General features: G+C 42.8%; 1 protein-coding gene across 1 annotated transcript in view; it reads left to right on the top strand.

The window, feature by feature from the left end:
- Positions 1-24600, top strand: part of MSMB (microseminoprotein beta) — a 54819-nt gene that overhangs the window by 10103 nt on the left and 20116 nt on the right. The window contains exons 2-3 of the mRNA XM_069612181.1: positions 5942-6035; positions 12547-12649. Of these exons, the coding sequence (XP_069468282.1) occupies positions 5942-6035; positions 12547-12649 (197 nt within the window). The remainder of the gene's footprint in view (positions 1-5941; positions 6036-12546; positions 12650-24600) is intronic.

Here is a 24600-nt window from a genome sequence, read left to right as displayed (position 1 = left end):
ACTGTGCGGGCATTGCCAGCACAAGCACCCAGGATTGATTGCCACTACTAGTATTGCCCCCTGCGCACCTGAGTCATCAGGATCAGGAATAAGGTGGAGCCAGCCCAGGATGCGTAGACCCTGGCGAGTGCACACTGTTGTTGCTTTTTGCCCGACTACGACTGACTGACAGCTACAATCTTAAAGTTGCCGAAACACCACACCTTAATCAAAGTGAGCCTGAGATGATGCCTCCCGGGGCTCTGAGATAAGTGACGGGGCTGAGCCCTTGCATCCCTCGCCCCCACAAATTGACCACTGACTGGGGAAATTCCTGTGTACCCCTGGTGAATGATCACATTTCCTTGCCTATGTTTCTATCACGGCCCTTTCTACATGCATTTGCCTTTGTCTTTGTCATTTAGAGGCAGTATCTGTGGACAGACTTTTCCATTCCAGCGTGGACAGTGACTTCCTTGATTCATTTGTATGCATTCCAACCCTACAAACTTGCTACATCAGACGGACATATGCTTGATCTTTTTGACTTATGGACACGCTTCCCTCTGTGTTTTTTCAAGGTTAGTGTGGGCTTCACATATGCAGCCCCTGCACGTTTTCTGACAGTCACTTAGTATAATTAGGTCAGGAATTTGGCATTATAGTTTTAAGTCCCTCTTTTTGTCTCCACAGATGAATAACTACTTGTTATCATCAGTGTATTTTTGGGCAGCGCAAATGAATTATTACTTTCTGCGCCCCCTATGGACCCATCAGGTGAATTTGGTTAACTTGAATTTGGCAGTCCTATAAATTGAACTTTAATGGGTGTTGGGTGTGTGTGGTCAGGTTAAGTCAAATATTTTTTTAACAAGAAGTTTGCTTATATTTGTTTTGTTTTTTGCATTAGCACTTCACTAGAGGTCCAAATCTTCAATCAAAATTGAAACACAGTATATCAGCTATTAAGCGACCGACTGGTGTATTGCTATTTTTTATGCTAAAAATGTTGTGGGCTATCTAAAGATTAATTGTTATGTCATTAGTGTGCCCTGATGAAGATGACTATCAGCTTCTTTCTTTTCTTTTTTTTCGATTTAATTATATTGGTTTTTTGGTCGTCGAAACTACGCTCAAGATGATATTTTGTAAATGAGATACTCGTAGTAGGCACTCAGCACTTTTTGATAACCTCTTTGCACTGACTTTTATCCACTGTTCTAGATACACAGTGGCTAAATGTATTATACTTAGCAGTGCCCTATCAGGCAGTTTTTTAGATCTTTTCTAGAACTTTTTTCATAAATATATGTATTTATATATATTTTAAGAATGTTATTGTGTGGATTAAATGATATTACCCCATTGTGATTTTTGTATAATCAATAAAATATGTGAATTTGATTGTTTACCTGACTGTGCCTCTAACCACCCATCACCCACCTGAGTCAATTATCTTTTTGAATAATTGTATCTATCCGTGTGACCTCCAGTTCTTAGTAAGTCTTTAGCAAGGCTTCAGGCACGCCAACTATATGAAGCAGCAGCACCACAAGCTTGCTTGCAAACGTTCTTTACATATAGTTGAGGGTATTTTATTCCCTATGCTATAGGGCTGTTTAACACCTACTCCAGTATTATTTTTTGTTTGTTTTATTTCCTTCTCCTTTTCTATGTGCCTTTTGTATTATTCTATTTCGGTTTAATATATCAAACCTTCTATTCTTTTCTAAACAAAATAATCACAATCATAAGTCCTTACAATCCTTCAAATCCTTGTGTAGAAGATGTTAATCATCACAACCCTCAAGCACCAGTGTAAGTTTAAATAAGCTTAACAATTAGTTATAATCACTCTAAATGTTAAAATCATTGCAGATGTTTACACCACCAATAGGTGGTGGTTTACAACTTATTACAACTAGTTGCCAAAAAATAACAGCAGCTATATTTAACCTAGAATCTTTCCAGGCCAGAAGAACCTGCCAAAATTGATCCATATCATCTCTATTTAAAAATAATATATATTATTGTTCATTTATAATGCTCTTAATACCAGCCAGTGGTTTCTAAGCATAGGATCAGGATTTGAACCTGGGTTGCACCGCGTTGTCTTTCTTCCAAAGAAAACACATTGCCCCTAAGCCATCCTTCCTACCTCTTGCGTCCTGGATAATTACATTTTACCTTATGTCTTCTAAGCCTTGGCAATAGACATACAATGCTCTAGAGTGTTCATTGCTCCTAGCTTGTGACGGAGAGTGGAGATTCTATTGATGGCACGGAGACCAGTATTATATACCACTCTCTTTCGTTCTTTTCCACAGCAGTAAGAACATTTTAACAAAACTACAAATCCCATGGTCCTTCACTTCTCAGGATCTTCTAACCCCCTTTCTTGTCCAAGTATATAAATATTCAGCACAGAGTTATTCCATCCTCTTTTACGTCTGTGACCTCACTGCACCAAATCCAATGCAACCTTGTGGTAGGAAGGTCATCAAAGCTAAGAGAATCCACAGCCAGCATGCGCAACCAGAACATCTCTGGCCGCCATCAGTAGAAAGACTGCCCACAAGATTCTCCATCTGCTGAAAAACACAAGGGAAAACGTCAGTGGTGGGGAGAGTATCTGGGAGAGATAATACTCACCTCTGTGCCATAAATAGAATCTGGACTCTCCGTCACAAGCTACGAGCAATCAACATTCTAATGCATGGCATTGAAGCTTCATGTTCAAAGCCCTGCCAAAAATGGCTTGGAAAGTGTGTAAAATAGGTTTACAGTAAAACTGAAAACATGTCCCAGCATTAGACCAATCTGCTCCTGTCCAAAGAACTCTGGAAGCCACAGCCCCCTTACCTTAATGGGCACCAAACAAGAAGACATCCAGCCCTGCCTGGGACATAATCCAACAAACCTATCTGGCTAGAGTAGGGGAAGACAGGGTCTGTGGAATTAAACAAACAGTTGATCTGTAGACCCCAGGAGAGCCTGTGTCCTTGATTCATAGGCCTGTAGACACTGAACCACACATAATTATGGAAAAACAAGGTATGCTGCAAAGGAAATAATCCTGTAAGGAGAGTGATAGCTCTGCTGATCAGCCAGACAGACACTCCTGCTGTCTTGATTATCCAGAGGAGTAATAACTACTCATTTTTGTGTCGTAATTTCAGGGAGACGACCTCGAATCTATGAGGATCCCCAGAAACTGAATCTCCTGTGAATGAGTCAATATTGATTTCTCAAGGTTGATCCTAAATCCCAGAGACCTCAGCAGATCCACCTTTACCTCGAAGGTCAGGGGGGTCTACCACCACCTTTTAGCTCACAGCACCCTTCCCAGAGGAGAAATATCCATGTGCATATCAGTCTGGACCCACCCACCTGGGTAGTCCAACACTGAAATGCTAGGAAGACCTCCTCTGAACAAGAGTACCATCAGCAACCACATGGATATTGCTCCCCTGTGAAAGGTACAGTGACCTAAAACATTGTTGTAGACCATACTGAGTGGTTACCTTCCTATAGAACAGGTTATTTTGCTGTGTTTGGTCTCAGTAGTGGGGCTCCCAGACCTTCTTGTGAATGTTTAGGGACTTGGGGATTTACCCTAAATTACCCAGGGTAATCCAGACATGGACCCCTTGCTCACTGTGATTAAAGAGGCACGGCCTCAGCTCACTGACGAGGCCCAACAAGGCTTAAACATGTGTCTGGGTTGCTGTTGGTACTCTTGTTCAGAGGAGAATTGCAGAGACCTTTGTTCTGGACTGCCTAAGTGTGTGGGACCAGACTGATATGCAAATGGGTATTTCTCCTCTGTGAAGGTACAGTGAGCTACAAAGTGGTTGTAGTCCCTCCTAAGAGGGCACCTTCCCATAGAAAAGGTTATCTGGCCATGTTCATTCTTGGTAGAGAGGATCCCAGACCTTCGTGCTACATTAACACACATATTTGCATTCTTATTTTCACTGGTGGGGCCCTTATTGAAAAACACTGAACTCTGCATGGTAGAATGGAGGGAATAGTGTTCTGAGCAATTTTAAACCTCACAATCAGCAGATCATCCCTGAAGCCCAGAGTAGTCCGATAAAGCAGAATAGCAAGGACATCCGGAAGTGAGAATATTAAGTGGGAGAAGACCTTCAGAGCATTCAAGGTTATCCAAGACCAACCCAGGCTTAACTGACCTCATGGTTTCCCATCTGTACATAGCCTCTCACAGGGCATGAAGCTTACATAGGAACCACACATTTAAAGGCAGATCTGGTCCATGAAGATGGTCCACGAGACTGAAATGCATTGGACACCACTATGGTGCTTATGTCTCCAAAATAAATGCTTCATTTTATGAAAACCAATCGGAGTCCAAGAACGATTCTTTCTACAATATATTTGTGAAAATCGCCAGAAAATGAATATCATCTATGTATATGTACAAAATAATGACAACTCATTCATGTGAACTATTCACACCAGGTCCTTCCAGATAACAGGGCTTTTCCAAACCCTGCCATTTTCAGTTGTACTGGTTGCAAAAGGTCACAAGGCTGAGCTGCAATGCAATAATATTGGGGGCTGCAAAGGAGGTGAGCATTTGGGGTAAGTATCTGAGAGACTGTCCTTGGGAAGGCTTGAGGTGCTGCAAAACAGCTGAAAGATTTGAGCTAATCTCTGAAGGGGTGAAGAAAAACGGATAATAGCTTCAGGATCTGGAGAGTCTGCAGAAATGCTACTAGGATGTATGTCTGGACTTGGGCTCTAGATAGAGTGGCTGATATGCCAATTCTATACATGTTCTTTGTGACAGAGCTTTGCTTTGCTAAGGACTGGCTGTCCTTTGTGAATATAGCTTACACTGTGGTGCCCGTGCATGCCTCTTTCTATGTGAGAGAAGCTGGTACTGCTGAGGACCATGGTGTGGCTGACCTTTGTGAATGGAGCTTGCACTGTGGGGCCCATGCCATGCCTCTTTCTATGTGTCAGAAGCTGGTACTGCTGAGGACCATGGTGTGGCTGTCGTTTGTGAATGGAGCTTGCACTGTGGTGCTCATGCAATGCCGCTTTCTATGTGAGAGAAGCTGGTACTGCTGAGGACCATAGTTTGGCTGTCCTTTGTGAATGGAGCTTACGCTCTGGTGCCATGCCGCTCCTCTTTCTATGTGAGAGAAGCTTGTACTGCTGAGGACCATGATATGGATGTCGTTTGTGAATGGAGCTTGCACTGTGGGGCCCATGCCATGCCTCTTTCTATGTGAGAGAAGCTGGTACTGCTGAGGACCATGGTGTGGCTGTCGTTTGTGAATGGAGCTTGCACTGTGGTGCTCATGCTGTGCATCTTTCTATGTGAGAGAAGCTGGTACTGCTGAGGACCATAGTTTGGCTGTCCTTTGTGAATGGAGCTCACGCTCTGGTGCCATGCCGCTCCTCTTTCTATGTGAGAGAAGCTTGTACTGCTGAGGACCATGATATTGATGTCGTTTGTGAATGGAGCTTGCACTGTGGGGCCCATGTCACACCCGTTTTATGTGAGAGAATCTGGTACTGCTGAGGGTCATGCTATTGCTGTTCACTGTAACAAGAGTTTTCAATGTTGCATCCAATTGATAAGTGTTCTATAAGAGGGGTGATTGCACGGTTCATTTCCTTGCTTTACTTGAAGGAAGTATTGTGGCATTTTTTTTTAGTTAGATAAAACGCCAGTAGGCCACTTTGAGTAATGCACGGTAAAAATTACATTTCTGTTCCTTTTAACCTCTTTATCTTCAACAAAACAGGTATTGTGTTCATAATCGATTGGTGAAATGTGGTTTATAAATCTGTCCCCTTGAAGCAGGGGTTATGTTGACATAAATCCACGGCGTTTATTGACTTATCCAGCAGTTAAGTCGTGGATAGTTATTTACCATGTCAGCTCTTTACATTGTCATGTCAGTTATTGATGTATTTCTTGCAGAAAAACACCGTTTTCTTTGCACTTGCGGTTGCAGTCCTGGCTTCATTGTGCGATGCACAATGCTACTTGGACATGGTGGAACCCGGGGCAAAAGGTAAGATAAAGAAATACTGGGACTCCAAGGTACAGGTATGTTAAAAGGCAGATGGCAGAATGTCTACTCTGTATATTGGTTTGCAAATTTGTAGTCATCATACCATACCTAGCATGACCTCCGTATACACTGTGCAACCAACCCTGGTTCCTGTCATCACACCCAGCAAGCGACAACCAATGACAAATATTACACTATGTATCCTTACTCTTGTGAATGCAAAGTATTCCTACCTTGAATTCCAAATCCGCTGTGTCCTTCATTTGTACTTGAGTGGCGCGTTTGGACATAAACCTCCATTTTAATGCATTACACAGCTGTTTCATTCGACACACCTACTATCAAGATGTTGGCCCTAAAATATCCCTGATACACGGGTGATACAGCCATGTGACATGCCATCGTCATGCACTCTGTGCCACCACACCCATTTCCGAAAAATAATACGCAAGCAAAGTCTACGAGCTGTTCATATCATTATAATACACACAAATAAAAATAGGTAGAGTTTCTTTTTTTTCTTTCTTATAATTCAGCCATAACAATGGCATTTTGTAAACAATAAAACACATTAAATAAACAAAGCATTCCATCGATTTAGCTGAACAATTTACCAAATGCTATCATTAAAGCTGAATTGTAACTTCCACCCCCAGATTCAAATCTAAATTAGCACCCTGGTGGGGGGAGTCAGCCTATCAGGTTGCTAGGAACTTGGGCTTCAACCACTGGTGAAAGCCTGCGTTCCAAGCCGCCTGGCAGGTCAGCTGCCCTCTGCCATCTTCCCTCCGTCCCTGTTTATTATTATTATTTTTTATCCCCCACCCCCACACCTACCTCATTTTGGCTGTGGTGCCACTTGCCACCACAGCCGTACCTTCCGCTCTACTCCCAAAGGGCACTGTGGAAAGGAAAGAGGGGCTCCTAATGGAGTCCCACTGTCCCTTTCCATGGTAGCCATCTTGGAACAGTATTTTCATTCCGTGAATGGAACGCCACAAGGCGCCCTGTTCATGGTGCAAAAATATTGTAAATTAGCCACGTCCCAGCCCATCTGACGGGTGCTAATGGGTTATGTACCCGTTCCACAGGCATCACCAGGGGTAATGGCCGGGGTCCACCTTAACTACTCTCACTTCGCTTGGGCAGTTTACTAGGGCCCCTAGCCGTTACCCCCCGGTGATGCCCGTGGAACGGGTACATAACGTCACCTTACCAATTGCCTAAGTAAGTTCCATCCCATTATAACTGCTTCAGCATTTTTTCAATTTCAATCCACATGGTAGTTAACTGGTATTTAAGTGGTAGATAAGCGAGACGTGATTACTCCTCAGATATAGTGGCTCCAATGAATCCCCCTCAATGCACGATCTGAATGACACAAGGCCCGGTAAGATCGCTTGTCTGGTCCTCCCTCTGTCTTCCCTCCCTTGTCGTATCGTGCCTAGAAACACTTGTGTACAGGTTAATACATGACTTATCATATGATATCATAATGCCTGGTCCGCATCCAATCACCGTAGCTCTATTGTCATTTGTTTTGATGTTTTGCATAGCTGTGCAATGGCACAAGGGGCAATGGTGTAACACATATTGGGCAGATTTGATCTCACTCGTCCCACACAGTCTGCACCTCCGTTCCTCTCGCGACTCAGACTGCCTGGTCCCTATGACTTCTAGAGTATCCACCAGATTAAATGTCACCCTCATGTATTCCATGGAAGAAGGTGTTAAGGAGCTCATATAAGTGAAATGCTGGTCCTCTGGGGACAAACTAAACTCAATATAACTTCTGCTGCTGGAGTAAGTGGATAGGTTAACTCAGTTTTGTTCTTTCCAGTGAGTGGATGCTCTGTTCAATATCCTTTTGAATGTATGTCAATATTTAGCTTTTGACTCCAGGGTTTCCGATCACAATACATAAGCGAATCCGACGGTAGGTAGAATTTCCAATCCTCAACACTACCAATGTTCTGATTGGGAGGCAAGTAGAAGTATGCATATAAGATTTAACATAGCAAGGCATATGATTATGCGCCATGCCCCACATTGGAGATGCCATAGAGAGCTTGCACTGCAGGCTGTGGACATGGCTGATGCACATGGGCAGTGCAATGTGGGCCTCGTGCCGCACTGTGGAGCGGGTGGAAGCTACAATTAGTGTACTGTTATGTGTGGGAGCTGCCTCGCCCAGACGCAGGGTATCACACCATGGTGAAGGGTGCATTGCACATCTGTCGATATCGCAAATGTCAATGATAAGCATTTCATATGCACAAATTCGCATTCCTTTAAGACCCACATTGTGAAGAAACAGCCAGACAGCGGGCAGGCCTCTCCTTCCAAATAGCAAGCCCTTCATCCTGGATATAAACCTCAGAGCCATCCTCCAGGCACTGGCCCTTTCCCACTTGGGCAGTGGAATGCTTTCCTCACAGTTGCCCTGATCTCCTTGGTGGTCCCTCTGAAAGCTGTCCAGAACACTGCAACCCCTCTCACCACACAGACTGCACAGTACCTGCCCGCCTGGCCAGGAGAGGTGTAAGAGCTAAAAGGAAGGAGCTTTGTAAAGTTGGTGTGGTATCGAAGCAGTGCTTTGTCTCCACATAGAATGGACAACTTTGCATGAGAGGAAGAGAAAACATGACGGAAAGGTCACCAATATGCCATGCTGTGTGATTGCATCTAACATCCAGGATAGGCGTCCCCAAACACGTGGACCCAGGGGAGTAACAGAACGGGTAGTACAAGAAAGAAAGGGGTCACTTTTTTTCTGCTCATTTTTTGGCTAGATTTTTGTTGTCATAATCTTCTTTGACGTTGGCTTTCCTTTGGTGTACTTTATTCAAAATTTGTCTCAGCACTGTGCACTTTACATCCTGCAATGCAGGTTGTTCATCAGATAACCATGCACTTCATTTGTATGTACCCAATATTGACTATGTGTTTTTATGCTGTATTACCATGGATTCAGCTCTATGTATGATGTCAATTTATATATGTAGAATAAAGTTTAATTGATTTTATATTATCCTTGGCCTGGCCTATTCCCTCATTGGGCTCCTAACTTGAGAGTAATTGATTTTGCTTGATTGTTTCAGTGATTCATTCCACGTGACCCCTTTCTTTCTTGTACTGCCCGTGTGATTGCATCTAATCTGCCCCGATTCCTCTCGTTCTGTTGCAGAACACTATGCTTGCTCACGTCTCTATGCTCTCACTGTGCTCCTTGCACTCAACCATTGATGTACGTTTCAAGTGTGTTGAACATATTTCTACTTCCCTGGGAAATTCCATGTACTTCCATGGTACATCTAGATGGCTATACTGTAAGACCCCATGAGCTACATGGCTACGTGCAGTGTTATAAGGCAAGAGCTTTCCTTGGAGCCTGAACAAGAGAAACTTAAATAAGGTGTGGGGTAGAGTGCCCTCTTTTTTGTTCTCGAGGAGCCTGTGTCGTGAGGGACTATGCTAAATATCTATATGAATGGGACACGGGCTACCCGACCCTTCTACACCTGCAGATACGTGTAAAACACACCACTATCACAGACCACTCAGTTGGTCTGTACTCTCTATTTAGCAGATCATCCCTTCTTGTTAATACAAAAATACCATTTTATTTGTCAGCATACACTGTAAAAAAGTCTGTTCTCAGGCTCTAAATTGTAACACAAGCACATTTGTTATGTACATTGAATTGTTTGAGCACTTGCAAACAGCATATTCACATTCATATAGTGCCATTTGTATATGTGTTCAAAATGAGGACCCTGGATGACCCCGAGAACCAAGGGCTGGCCCCAGGGAGGAACCAGTGAAAGAGAGGAAGGCCAAGCTATAGAGAGGCTCTTCAAAACTCAAGTGACCAGGTAAAGGACAAATGGTGCCATACCGCAGGGGTCACTGACTGCTCAAGTGGCAGCCAACTGTGCCCGGAAGGTGGATTGTGGAAGAACCACAACAACCCTGCCTGAGAAAGTGGGTAATACTTCAAATCTTTCAATTAGGAGTCTGGATATTTGTGTACTTACAACAGGAAGGAAAGGGTTACCAGTGTCTGGAAGAGAACCCAAGGTTAGATGGTCTACAGGAACCCAAAATTATGTGCATCACCTCCTGAGAGAATCCCTGCCTCAAGAAACCCCCATCTCAAGAACCACATCCACTCAGCAATAACCAGTTTTTGTGGTGGGAATCTCAGAACCTTTGCAGTGAAAGTCCTGAAATCCCACGTTCAGGGCCACTCACCTCATCTAATCCCTCAGCCATTGCAAAGTCCTTGTTCATATGAGGGAAGGAGGATAGTGGTTCCCCATCCTGTATCCTTTCCACATCATCTCTGTTGCCCAGGCGGCTCTAGCAATTGTGCTCCATGTGCTGCAGGACCACTCTATTCAGGCCCTCCCCCCATTAGTCCTTTCGGGGTCCGTGCCAGTCAGAATTTCTGATGTCTCTTTCGTGGCCCATTATTGGTTCCTGCAAACGAATCAGTGGGCTTGCATCAGAACATTTGTCTCCCTCTGAAGGGTTGCGACTGAGGCTTGTGGAATTCCTTGTAGCTGGCAGACCTGGAGCTGACAGGGTGAGAATGCTTCTTGCATAAGGTGCCTTGTACATATCTGTTTATGAACCTTACTCAGCTTGTCCTCCTGTGTGTCTTCATACATCAGAGTCCCTAGAAATGGGAATGCGATGTAGCCATCATCCAATTTGTGACATGGATGTGACGATTGGCCGCTATAGAGGAGTCCATAGTAATTAGTTGAAGCAAGGTCTATCGTAAGCAAGGTCTGAGATGAGCTCACTCTCCTGATGCATGGTTTCGAGCAGGAAGGAGCAGGCTTCCACCTTATCCATCTTCTTTGGGGGATCCGGGAACTCTACTGGGATGGCCTGGGTTCATTTGATTCATAAATGATAGATCTTTCCATCAGGTGAACCCTTGCATAGCTTTTCCTCAGGGCCACATCCAACTTCTTGTACACTGAGTACCTAATGGCAAATTCGAAGAGAATGGTACACTCTTCTTGGGCCAGGGGCTAAAGCTTATTGATAATTTATGTGAGAGAAATGCATTGAGGCTCCTTCCTCTCCCTTAATAGCATGCATTCATAATTGGTGTATTTGAAGAACTCAACGTTAATCCCAGGGGTATCTTTGTGCTATTAGCAGATACATGATGTATATTGTTACCCAGCTTAATGGTATTCATGTTACCCACATCAGAGGGGTGTAGGGCTTAGTGGTCCTTCTGAGGCTCGAACTCCAACACATGTCAAACTCAGATCCCTATGGTGGATGCATATGTCATCCGAGACACAGACTTGGCATTCATCATCTTTTTCCTGATATACGATATGAGACAGCAGCCCTCCTTTGTGTACTGTCTGTGTGGTCATATACCTCCTTTGAGGTCCACAGGGCATCAGTGCTTTAGGAAACCCTGTCTGTTGACATGGGCATTAATGCTTTAAGAAACCTCACCCTTTGAGCTATGTGGGTGTTAGTCTTGGAAAAGGCCTCCTTGCCTAAATACCTCCTCTTAGGCTCTGCAGGAGGCTCCATCTTGATTGGGTTGAAGAAGAAGCGCCAGAGGAAGACTTCTGTGTGTGCCCTCTGCTTCTCGGCTTCTTTAGCTCTTGATGTAACTCTTCCCACAAAGTCTTTCTTTAGAACTTTCTAAAGTCTGGTCTCTGCATCAGAGGACTGCTCCCAGTGCCTCTTGCAAGCAGGCGCACTGTCATGAAAAGAGGAGAGTTCTGAAGAGGAAGAGGGCTCCCTCTTCTTACCTAAATGCTTCCCCTTTAGGAAGAAATACAACTAAGGAATTGAACTGATATAAACAAGGGCCCTTTTCCTTTTTATCTCCACTGACAGCCGAGACTACACTGTGTGAGGAGAGACCCTGGAGTACAGGGGAGCATGTGACCACCTAGGACCACCTGTAAACCCTTTTGCAGAGCCCCGGATCCAGAGACGAGGATTTGCTGTGTAGCAATCATGAACCACCGTCACTCCGCGTATAACCTCCACCTGTCACAAGGTGGGAGTGAAGGGAGCACTTCCGTGTCCCAGCTCTATGCTGACGGGGCGGGGGGGGGGAATGGACCCCCACCCTCAACCAAGCCCTGCAGGGCCAGGCAGTGAGGCGAGGGGTACCACTTCGCCTCATGTCCCAAAGGCCAGCAGTGAAACGTTTTCCTTAGAACATTAATAGGGGCTCGGGTTAAGCGCCATGCTACAGGTTCTGTCATGTGAAGGACAGGAACAAAACGCAGAAGAGTGGGAGGTTGTGGAAAATATGATATCAAAGTAGGAGGGAAAGAAAAAAAGGGGAACATTTTTAGAAATGAATTCCTGTCTGAAGGCAGTCACATTCAAAAGTGGGCGTGCGGATAATATGTGTCTTGTTATTTTATTGCATTGCAATTTAAATTGCAAAACTGTAGATTTAGGATGGACTGCTTGTAAATGTTTGTCAGCAGTTGTTTTTATTTGTTATCAGGTTGCATGAAAGATGGCACGATGCATAGATTTGGTGAAACCTTCCTGGACGATGAATGCTATGAGTGCACATGTAGCACAAGCGATATGAACTGCTGTAATACGTAAGTTAAAAGCAAGCATTCTTTACCGATTGTCACTGAAAAAATAAATGGTTCACAATACTTGCTCTGGACATGTACTCACCTGTGTGTGCCCCGCAGGAGGATGGAGGAAACAGAGAGTTACGCCCCAGGTACACACCTGTACAAATCATTTAGAATGTTTGCATGTACAGCAGTGCATCCCAATTTCACCCATTAAAGAAGCCACCAATATAATCACATATATCACGCAGGGAGAGAAGAGCTATTTACACATTTAATATGGTGAATAGTCCTTCAAGGGGAAGCAAAGTAAAGGGCCAAACATGTACTACAACTAAACCCAGGGGTGTTGCAGTCATACAGGTGGAACGGGTAAAAGGAAATAGCGTACTTCCTTTTCCTGTACATGAAATCGAGGCCCGACTCCATAGTTAATGTTGCACCACACGTTGCATAGGGAACTGTACACATGCGTGTAGCTTTAATTCTTGCCCATGAAAGTTCATCGAATGTGACGTGCAGCTGTCCAGCCATATCCAAGAACTCCTGCTAAGTTCCATACGCTTTTTCAGTGCCCAAAATATTTGCTGAAACACGGTTTTTTTTTGCAAGGCGATTCCCTGGGACGTGCAAGAATCATGCTTTTGGGCAACATATACAGAAACTGCCTGCTTTCATTTGCAATATTTTTGACACAAACGTCCTTATCGTTACGTTGTGCACACCTAAATAATTTCGATAACGGGATTAGCGAAATTTGTGATATTCACTTTTTCAGAAATTATTTTACTTTATACAGCCTTAGATGAGCAGTGAGGTTTTAGTGGCAAAACAGAAAAAAAGGTTTTTCTGCACACACACACGCATATGCACACACACTCCCCTACACAGTCATGTTGGGGATGGTGGGACAAATCAAAATGAAAAATACAGAGTCAAATTAAAAATATAAGATGAACTGCCTCTTCAATACGGTTGCAGTACACGCAGATTGGGTTCTTAGGGACAAATAAATGAGAAATGTACTGCAAAATGGAAAATATTTAGCAACATGTGCAAGATGATCCCAGCACACAACATGAAGTAGCCCTGGTAGCGGACGTAGCTTTGCCAGTGCGGCTTGACGGCATCTGTGACAAGCCTGTGATGAGCCTTTGAGGTCCTTTCCTCGAACTTGAACTGGATTTGTAGTGTGTCGAATTCGGCTCGGCGGTGCTGTGCTGTGCTGGAACGCCTGAACAGCCGTCCGGCCTCCGGACCCTCAGAACCTCCCCCCGAGAGTCCCCATATGTTCCCATGTAAAAATCCGGCCGTAAAAAACCCAGGCTGAGAAGTCCTCCTGCAGCTACCCGTTTGGTTGGAGGAGGGCCCGCAGCAGCGTACAGGGGGAGGAGGAGGAGGTAAAGCCACAGGAGAGGTGAGGTCGTCTTATTAAAGGTGTGACTGTCGTGTGCTTTATTGATTGGCCCTAATTTTAAACGCCACACACACTCATACCTGGGGGCACTTTCCTCAACAGAGTCTAACGTGAGGGAAGTGCTTAGAAGTGCTTAGAAGCATAGAAGCTGCACGTGTGGAAGCAATCGGCTTTTCAGACAGTGTTCTACTCCCTGAGAACTCAGTGAATTATTGATTTGGGGGCTATCCGTAGTATTATTAAACAAACCACCCCCTAATTGAAAGGAGCATTGGGGAGTGACCGACTAGTAGGTGAACTCAAGGAAGTGGTGACTGCAGGATTTAGTCCTTTGAGCCACTCTTTTGAGGCCTATAATTATTACCGGTATTTGCCACTGGAGAAGTGTGCTGCCATCTATCTACTTATCATAAGTTTGGATTTTGGCATTTACTGGTATTCCACCACCAGTCCTGGGTTCCAAAATTTGGACCTTAGAATCACCATCTTATTAAGGGGATGGTGGAAGTAGGGGCCACAATGTATGATCTCTGTAGCTCAAGCCAAGGTCCCCAAACTAATCGGGACAACTACTCCAAGACTATGCTAGTCTCAAAACCCTCAGAGTGTCCCGATAAGAGGGGCTCAAGTTTTTTCAAACCCTATAAGACAGGGGGAGGTATTTTTGTTCCTCCCCCTGGTATCTATCCAACTGATAATCACCTACAGGAACAGGGCTCCAAAAAGCCTCAGTTGAATCAAGTTTTAAGGTCACAGAGTCAACTCCATCAAGTCATCCTATTCTGGCACTTTTCCAACGCACTTTGGACTATACGCTAAGAGCAACGACGATGGAAAAGTGATTTCGAACCAGTTAACAAAAACAACAGAACATTCTATGAACACTTTGATGAATGTATCATCTACTGAAGAAGTAGCTCGAGCGCAGTATGGGGATTCTCAACTGCCGTTAATTGACAATCTCAGCGAACTAAGAGATGAAGATCTCTTGGAGTTAGAAGTGGTGGAACCACCGAAAGATCTTGAAGCGTTGAATGCAGTTGGTAAAGATCAAGGGCAACCATACACTAAGAATCATGACGTATGTAAGTCTGTTAACTATATAAAAAGTCCACAAGCAACTTATAATTTGGACCAAGGCAATAAATCTCAGGAGTTGGCTCAGCCGACGATAATGGCCTTACATTTTTGTCTTAACTTCTTTAGTAAACGTTTTTGAAGATCTTAAGATGGAAGTACAGCAGCATACGGATATCTTGTTGGAGGTTACTAAAGAATTGGAGATAAATGACTCAACCATGACTGCCCTGAAATCGGCAATTAATGACTCAATGGGGGTAACTGTGAATGAGATCCAAAAAGAAGTTAGGGAGCAATCTCTAAAAATGGATCATGTAACAGCAGTTTGTGCAGACTTACTTAGGTTGTCAATGATCAATTTAGAGAAATGCGATCCTAGTGGTAGAAGCCCCAAGAACCAAGAGAAAGGTGCCTGTTCTAAAATGAGTACAGAATCCGTTTTGCAAGATACCCCATTATCAGCATCTGTTATGGAAGAGTTTTTGAGGTTGGCAGTAGTGTTGGATAATGATCTCGAGCAAGTTGATCATAGCCAGCCGATTAATATATCCTCAGCTGAACCTGACTGTGCTGCTTCTAGGATAAAGAAAGTAAATGGAAGAACGAAACGGAAAAGAAAAAGGCAAGCAAGAGCTCTACTTGAAGTTCCGTCGGCGGTAACTGTTCAAGGAAATAGCAAGAAGAACCGTAAGACATCAAGGGCTAGTCAATTTCTGAAAAACTCAAAAGATGGTCTGAAAAAATACGAAATCAAGCAGAAGGAAAGTTTCCCCAAAAGGAGTCAAGGAAAAAAGTTGAAGAAGACTAATAAATCAAAGAGCCAAGACACTAAGGAATCGGTGGATAAAAATATAATTGTGGAAAAACTAACGGTGGGGATCCAAACGGATAAAATCGAGCAGCCAAAGCAAATTGCTCCTATATTCCTTTTGGCAAAGCGTAAAGTTAAGCCTATCGATTCATTGTTAAAAAGTGCTCAGATTTTTCTGAAAAAAGTAAAAAGTGGTCCCTCAGCAAACCCAGTGGGGACCCAGGATACAAACATTGGAGGAGGGGCTGAAATCAGTGGGGCAGCTATAAATTTGGAGGATGGAGGGCCGCAGAATAAAAATCTTGAAATGACCCCCGTTGTGGATCAGGGAACGGTGAATTCAGTAAGGGAGAATGGAAATAATTTCTTGGAAGGCACATATGATCCCAGTAAGAAGATGAGAGTATTGCAGAATCTTTCCTATGTTGATATTAAAGTAAAAGACCATAGAGTCTTTCTTCCAAGAAAATCTCCCAGCTCCCAAAATGTAATCCTGTTGAACCGATCACAATTTTATGGGAAATGAAGATGATACCTGCCCTTAAACATTTTTCAACTGCTGACATTGATGTGGTGAGCTTTCCTTTTGGGCCGGACACAAATACCACAGAGGTTACCCTGAAATCAAGATTGGGTGTCGATTTAATCTTGGGTGAGTCAATGGCATGGGACCAGAGAGGTTTTAGGATCTCTCAGACTTGCCCAACTCTAATAAATATGAGTCAAGGTTTTTCAAACACCCAAAAGCAGAAGATTGAAACCAATAATAAAGAGAGATTTTTTTCTAATTCCCCGAATATGTGGGAAATGGTCCCTGAGATAATCTCTGAGGTATTCCGTAAAATGGGTGTTCCCCAGCAGAGACTCTAGGGAAGACTCACATTAATGAACTGTCATGGAACACCAGAGGATATGCATCTTTTTCCCAGGAACCAAGGAAATCGCAAATATTCAAATCATCTGAACCAATACTATTTAAGGAGCCTTGGTTAACTGGTTTAGTTGGGTTGGATGGTTTCTCCATTTTTCAGCAACTGGCACGAGGGCCTGAAGGGGGAAGGCCAATAGGGGGTTTGTTTGTGGCATGTAGCAATGAGATTTTTGAGAACTCAAAGATTGCATGGAATGCTAGAGAAGGCATCCTCGTGGTAAGAGTGATGAGGAGAGGGATTACCAAGGGGAATACTTGGCTCATTGTAAATGTCTACTGGAACCCCAATGTTATCTCTCTCTCAGATTTTTTGCTTTATCTCTCGAATGGTTTGGTAGACTGCTTGCAGCAATATCCTTCTGATGATCTGATTGTTGCTGGTGATTTTAATTCCCAATGTGTCTCCACAACTGACCCTATTTCAGGAAAAACCCACCAGAAGACTTCAAATGGGAAGATTTGGACAGACTTTATGCATGAATGGGGCCTCGAAATATTTAATGGTAATGTGAGGGGGGACATCCCTAACGCCTCATCATGGCATAGAGGTCCTGCCTTCTCGACCATCGATTACCCCTTTGCCTCCAATGTATTTTTGAATCGTGTTCAAGTTTCCAAGTTGGGGAAGGGAATATAGATGACCATCAAATCCTGAGAGTGCTCTTGCTGTTTGAAGGGGTTCAGGATGTTTTAGTCTGTGAGCAGGCCCTTACAATGAATAGAGCAGGAAACATTGTTAGGAGGTGTCATAGGGGGGGACGATCTAAATTGTGAATTGAGGGGCCGGGTGAATCATTTATCAGATCAACAACTAACAAACATCTGTAATCTTGGCTACTTCTCTCTCTCTTTCTTTCTAATTCGGCTGCTGCTAATTCCAACTTGCAGAGACCTCATAGGATCCACAAGCATACTCCTAATATTGAAATAATGAAAAGGAAGAAGGAGCTTAGGCAGCAAAGAAGGAAGCTAAAGAGTTCCTGTAAAGATCTGGTTCAACTCAAGGAGGGCTTGAGAATTCTTAGGAACAACTATAGAAATTGGTATAGGGCTCATAGGTATCTTATATGGCAACAAGATGGAGTGAGAATGTTATCTGCTCTCTCGAGGGGAAATACAAGACATTTTTGGACAATGGTAGGGGGAGGTGAGGTAAGAAGGAATCAAAAAATGGATGTAGTTATTCAAGAACAAGCCTGGTCTGAGCATTTTGCCAGTCTAGATGACTCACCTAATTCCGTAATCGGGGAGAGGAACGCACTTATTAAATGGTCCATGGACTTTACAGCCATGATCTGGAAATATTGATAAGGAAATCATCAACTTCCAGAGCGGGGGGACCGAATGGGTTGAGTAATTCAATCCTTAAAAAGGACCCATCGCTATGGGCTGGATTCTAAAGAAACATTTTGATAATATAATCTGTCAGAAGTGCTTTCCGGACTCATGGAAAAACTCCCTAGTGATACCAATCTATAAAAAGGGGGACAGATTGTTAGCTGCTAATTATCGTCCAATTTCCCTTTTAGATGCAGACAGTAAAATGTTTACATTTTACAGGGCTCATCATAGGGGAATTGGAATCATGGGCAAAAAAAATGGGTGTCATTCCAAGACAGCAATCAGGTTTCAGGAAGGGTTTATCTACCTCTCTAAATGGGCTGGTTCTAAGCACCCTGATTTCACCGTCTGTCCAAGGAGGGGGTCCACCCCTCTTTGGTGCTTGGTTAGACCTCTCCCAAGCTTTTGATACAATAGACAGGTATCTTTTATGGAAAAAAATTAGATGAGTGGGGTGTCCCTCCTAGTCTTTTCTCAATATTGGGAGAATTACGTCACAATAATACCATGCAGGTGAGGCTTGGTAGATCAGGCCTTTTGACAAATCCGATTAGTGTAAAGAAAGGGGTCCGTCAAGGCTGTCTTTTAGCTCCCCTATTGTTCATCTTGTTTATGGCAGATCTGGCTGAGGCGATGAAGGGAAAAGGTTTAATATCTCCGATATTAGGACAAACAAAAATGTATTGGTTGGCATACGTGGATGATGTTGTAGTCCTTGATTATTCCCAAGTAGGGCTCCAGCGTCTTCTGCTCGCCTTAGGAAACTATGCCCGAAACAATAACCTCACTATTAATCCAGTCAAGTTTAAGATAATAAGATTTAAACATCCGAAAAAGATAATTAAGCAATATGTCTGGACCCTGGATCAACTTCCAATTGAGGTAGTCTCGGAGTTGACATACCTGGGAGCTTCGATCAGCTCCTTCCCAACGAAATGCAACTTGGTGCGCTTGTTGGAGTTAAAAGTTGTAACATTGGGAGCACAAATGAAAAAAATAAAATCCCAGTTCTGCAAATTATCTATTCTCCCCTTGGTATAATTCTATATAGGGAAAGTAATCCCGATTCTTCTGTTTGGTCTTGACTATAACATCTTAGCAATGGACCTCGAGTGGGATTCATGGGAACCCAAGTTGTGGAAACGTACATTGGGACTGCCGGACTGTGTCCCAATAGTCTCTCTTTGTTATGAATTGGGCCTGTTGTCTCTTAGATCATGGCTTCAATGGAAGAGGCTGATTCTGTGTAGATCAGCACTAGATGCTCCTAAGAACTCACTTTTTGAGGAAATTGCAGGTGAGCTGAATCATTGTAAAAATGTATTCCTGGATAAATTCAAGCAAAGATGCCTGGAAATTTTAGAGAGAGCGGACTGTGATTTGACCCTATTGTTTCAAAATACAGATAGAGTAAAGCAAAAGCTGAAACAAAGAGACTGGATTGATACGATTGACAGTATGAAGAAGATGAAAAAATCTGCCTAGTTTTCTGTGGTTGACAAGCCCCTCTCTCTGGTTCCCGCTTTAAAAAAAAATGCCTGATCTGAGTTTTGGACTATCTCTTCTTAGATTTCGTCTAAATCTATTCCCCACCCGAGAGATCTTGGCCTTTAGAGATAGAGAAGGGGAAATAGACCCATATTGTGATAAATGTAGTATGTAGGTTTTCCAGTCTTCTAAACATCTGCTATCTAATTGTTAGGGTACATGGAATATGAGGGCCAGAAGATTTAGCAGGTTTGTCCATCAGCTATCCTGGCTTAATTCTGATGCCTTCTGGGGGAGAATATCCTCCTGTCATGAATCTGCTCTCTCAATGGAACTTGTTAGATCTTTGAGAGAAATTAATTTAATTGGTGATCCAGTTTTGGTTACGTATGGATTGAGTTCTTAGTAACTAGCGTCATCCTGTTCAAATCTGGTACTGAGGGTCTCTAATGGACTTTGCATAATAAAACTACTTTTCTGTATGGGGGAGCTTTTTTATTTTGTGGAAACTGGATCTTCTGATTAATTAGTTTATCTGGGAGAAAAGATTGTTTTTTTGAGTATTTGTCTGTTTTTTTCTTTATTTTTTCTTTCCTTTTCCTTTTTCTTTTATCTTTTTAAGGTGAAGATTTTAGTGATATGAATTTTGTAAATTGCTTGAAGTATTCTAGTTGTATTCATTTTTTTGTATGATTCTAAATGTGTTAAAAGTCAAATGTTGGCTATTGCACAATAAATAAAAAAAAAAGTAGCCCTGGAGGACAGTACGAAATACATGAAAAATGCACCATGAAATGTATTTGCAACACACACAATTGTTGCTGGCATTCAAATTGTACTATGGAAGGGTACAAGTACAAAAAATGGTTTAAAATGAAAAATGACAAACATAATAAGGTAAGATGTATTTGTGTGAGGTGGGGAAATCGGACAGAACCAATCTCTAGAGCAAAGAGAAGGCCACGTAATCAGGGCAGCTCGCATGCCTGTGAAAAGGCATCTAGTTCACAAATTCACTTACTCAGTCTTTGCTTGAATGCTCAATAGTCGTGAGCAGGTCCGGTTGGTGCTTCTGACGGGCATGAGCTGCAGTTGACAGGTGGCGAGCTGACTTGATGGGGTTCAAGCACTGCAGAGTGTATTGACAAACGGCAGAGTCGATGGCTCAACAGCGTCTAGTACTGCGATGGTACAAATCAGCATACTCAATGGTCTCGATGACCATCTGGATCATACGTGGGGCTGAAGGTTTGGTCCAATCGCGGTGGATGAATTGGAGCATGTTAGCTCAGCTAGCTTACTTCACACATGCATGCTATTAAGATGTGAATGTGTCACATGGGAATTACTGAGGACTTTCTTGACTGGCTTGCAACCATTTGGTGTCAGACTTGGAGAGAAATACAATCTCAGCAAATGTGTATTTTTTTTCTGGTTAGCAAAACATTGCAAGACAAGTTTAGAAACGTTTTGTGCAAAAATAGAATTGTCTATAACTCTATTTCCACTCATACTCGAATTTTTTTTAATTGATTTGGTTTATCTCAAAACAACTTTTAATTTTTTTAAAAATAATAATATTTTTTTTAATTTTGTATTGCGTTTTTATTACACATGGTACTTTACACAAATGTAATCTTACCGATCATACATTTCCCATAAAATTAGAAACCAATCAACACCCTAAAATCCATATTAATTCATCCACACTGAAAAGAAAGACAAAAAAGAAGAAAAGAAAGCAGGAAAACACAATTGTTTAGAATTCAGACATACTCCTAAGCATACATTCAATTCATTATCGTTTCCTTAAAATACAATTAATAAAACTTGTAGATTCTCCACAGCAAACATACAGTAGAGTTAAAATTTCGTTAAACATACACAACGACCACCAAACATAAAACTCTACATTGTTGAAAATTCCTAAACCTACATAGGTCCATTTCACCTTGTAACATCTTTTTACTTACATCCAAAAAAATTAATTGCAGAACTTTTGTCAAAGCCAAGATAAGAGCCAATTGGGAGGTAGTCATTAATCTCTCCCATAAATTATCTGTAAGTACTTTAGCTGTAGAGTGTATAAATGGTCCCAATATCAAAATCATTTCATTAACAAACAAGGGGCATTCCATCACAAGATGGTATAGTGACTGCAGTTGTGCCATAACGCACATATGACACCCACAAAGATCCCTAGATAAACCTGATTCGGTCCAAGAACCTCTAACAATTTAAACAAAACCTAAAGTACAAGTCACGATACCCATGTGAAGGAAATTTATTAAGATACATTCTTCGTTCAACCAACGGGACAAACAGCATTTCTTTTTCCTTATATAGGGTTAATCTCCCCAAATCCTGAATATCCATAATTCTGTCCCATCTTTTCATTTAGTTCTTTATCACATAATCAGACTCTTCACCCTCAATGTCTGCCATCAACAAAAAATGCTCACATCTTAATTTAAATTTCCTTAAAAATGAGTTAGAGCCCTTCAATAGGAGATCCTTTAAGTACATTCCCAGACTCATTTTGTCTGAGTTGATTACCTTGTTCCAGAGAGATAGACTTCTCTTGGTATATTGTGCCCACCAGGAGGTCAGCCCCAACTCCAGTCTAATAATGCTAATTGGGACTGATCTTGATATACCCAGTGTTTGTTTTAGAATTCTGCCCTCCAGTATATCCAAAAACCTCCTGTTTTTGAAATTCATCATTCACTTCCCTAGAAGACTGTCACCGATATCTTTAGTCTATAACATTCTATTAAGGGTTTCACTGAATAAGCACGCAGTTTGCTTTTTAGCCCCTTGTTATGACCGGCTCTTGGTCATAGGGTTCACTCCAAGGGACACTCAGGATACACAGGCCAGGTACGCATAGTGGTTACTTTATTAAGGTCCTTCTGTTAAAAGGATCAGATGTCATCATAGTTATTAGGAGATAAAGAGGAAAGGGACAGGAGCCCACTGGCTCCCACCACCCAGGCTCACATAATCTAACTGCCTGGGTTAGAACCCATTCAACCCCAAACATTCTAATCTCACACTCCAGATTCACAGCCTACATTCTGATGGTGACATCAATCCTGGCTCAGCACACATGCAAGTATAAGAGCCAACCCTAACACCTCCTTTCCTACAACAAACAAACACACCTCAAACACACACTTAGAGAAAGCAACCCTAACACCTCCTCCTCTTGCATAAAGAACAACACACACTTTCACAACAGCAAGACACACCTCACTCTCAGCAGAGTTCCGCTAACCCCAGAGATTGAACAAACAGGCGTAACTAACATCCTATGACAGTCCCAGCCGCCACAACTAACATTCCTAACCAATCAAAACATCACAAATCGCCTTCCGTTCCCGCCTGCCACAAAGGAACCTCGAACTGCCACTTTCGAGCACTAACCGCCCACCTCGGCAAACAAACCACAACACTACCAAGACCAACCAAACACAAAGCTCCTTCCGTTCCTCTCTGCCACACAGGAACCTCGGACTGCCACTTCCGAGTACTAACTCCCAAAACCGGGAAAAACCAGGTACTGTCATAACTGCGCAAGATACTTACTAACAACCCAACAATCTACCTGGGTCACCAAGAAACCACAGTCACAACTCATGCCGCTGTCAAATCCATTCCAAAATTCAAGCAACACAGACACACCTAATCACCAGTCACTCACCTCATCACACCAATAAAGAAACGCAACCAGCTGTCACTAAACAACCACCACCAGCATAACGCTACAAATGTTGGCCAGACAAATGAGCCCTTCAAAACCAAATAAACACCCCAAAGTGAACACAGCTGCAGATGAAACGTTGCCAGGCTTCTGAAATTAATCAAGAGCGGACTCAAGAACAATTCCAAAAGTCACCTAAAGTTAAAAGAAAACACTAAATGCAATGTAACTTGCATCTCCAGAATTCCAAGCAATCCCTGGACCTTAACAACTCCAGGGTCACCAAAAACATCAAAGCTTCACACAGCTTCAAGTAAACTCCGCAGAGCTAGACACCTTCAAAAACAACATAGAAGCTTCACACAGCTTCAGGCACTAGTCCCCTGCTAGATGCCTCTGGACTGCTCCGCAGAGCCACAATCCAAAACAACATAAAAGCTTCACTAGGTTTCATGTGAACTCCTCAGAGCCACCAATCATCACAAAAACACAGCTTTGCAAAGCTTATGGTACTAGTCTCCTACTAGGTAACTCTGGACCCCTCAGAGTCACTAACCAATTAATCAAAGTTCCAACTAGCTTCTATACTAGCCTACCACTAGTAACATCACTAACCCCACAGGGCCTCAAAACACCAAACACCTCCAACTCCGCAGAGTCCCCTGACCAACCCTGGTCATGTACATCAATTAAAACATATTCCAAAAACAATAAAAGATTTCAAAACCCAACACTGGTCATGCACCAACACTAAAACATTCCCATACTGCTACAACACACACACAAACACAGGATGTTCAAAATACAGACAACCCCGGCATAGAATGTTAACTGCTAAGGAGCGCTGCAGTCACTCTGGCAGTCATCATGGGTTGCACATCCTTACACGCACAAACAGAACATCACGCCTACAATGCCTCAAAAATGGTTATAGTAAGCATTGCAATGACATATCAATAATCACATTATAAATTGCAGATCTCATTTCCTAAAAGTCCATGTTGCCAAAGCATGGGCAACTCTAAATGCTGAAATGACTCAAAGATTGTGGTAACCATTAATGACCAACATCACTCTTATTGTGCTTTAAGATCACAAATCTCACACCACACACCCACAAGCAAAACATAGTCTTAGGATGATCAGAACATTGAAACATAGTACATCCAAGTCACATTTTCTAAAAGTCCATGTCGCC

The sequence above is a fragment of the Ambystoma mexicanum genome, chromosome 8, assembly GCF_040938575.1.
Source record: "Ambystoma mexicanum isolate Mex_15411 chromosome 8, UKY_AmexF1_1, whole genome shotgun sequence".
Lineage (NCBI taxonomy): Eukaryota > Metazoa > Chordata > Amphibia > Caudata > Ambystomatidae > Ambystoma > Ambystoma mexicanum.
Note: the sequence above shows the minus strand (reverse complement) of the source record. Positions and strands in the feature narration are given on the sequence as shown.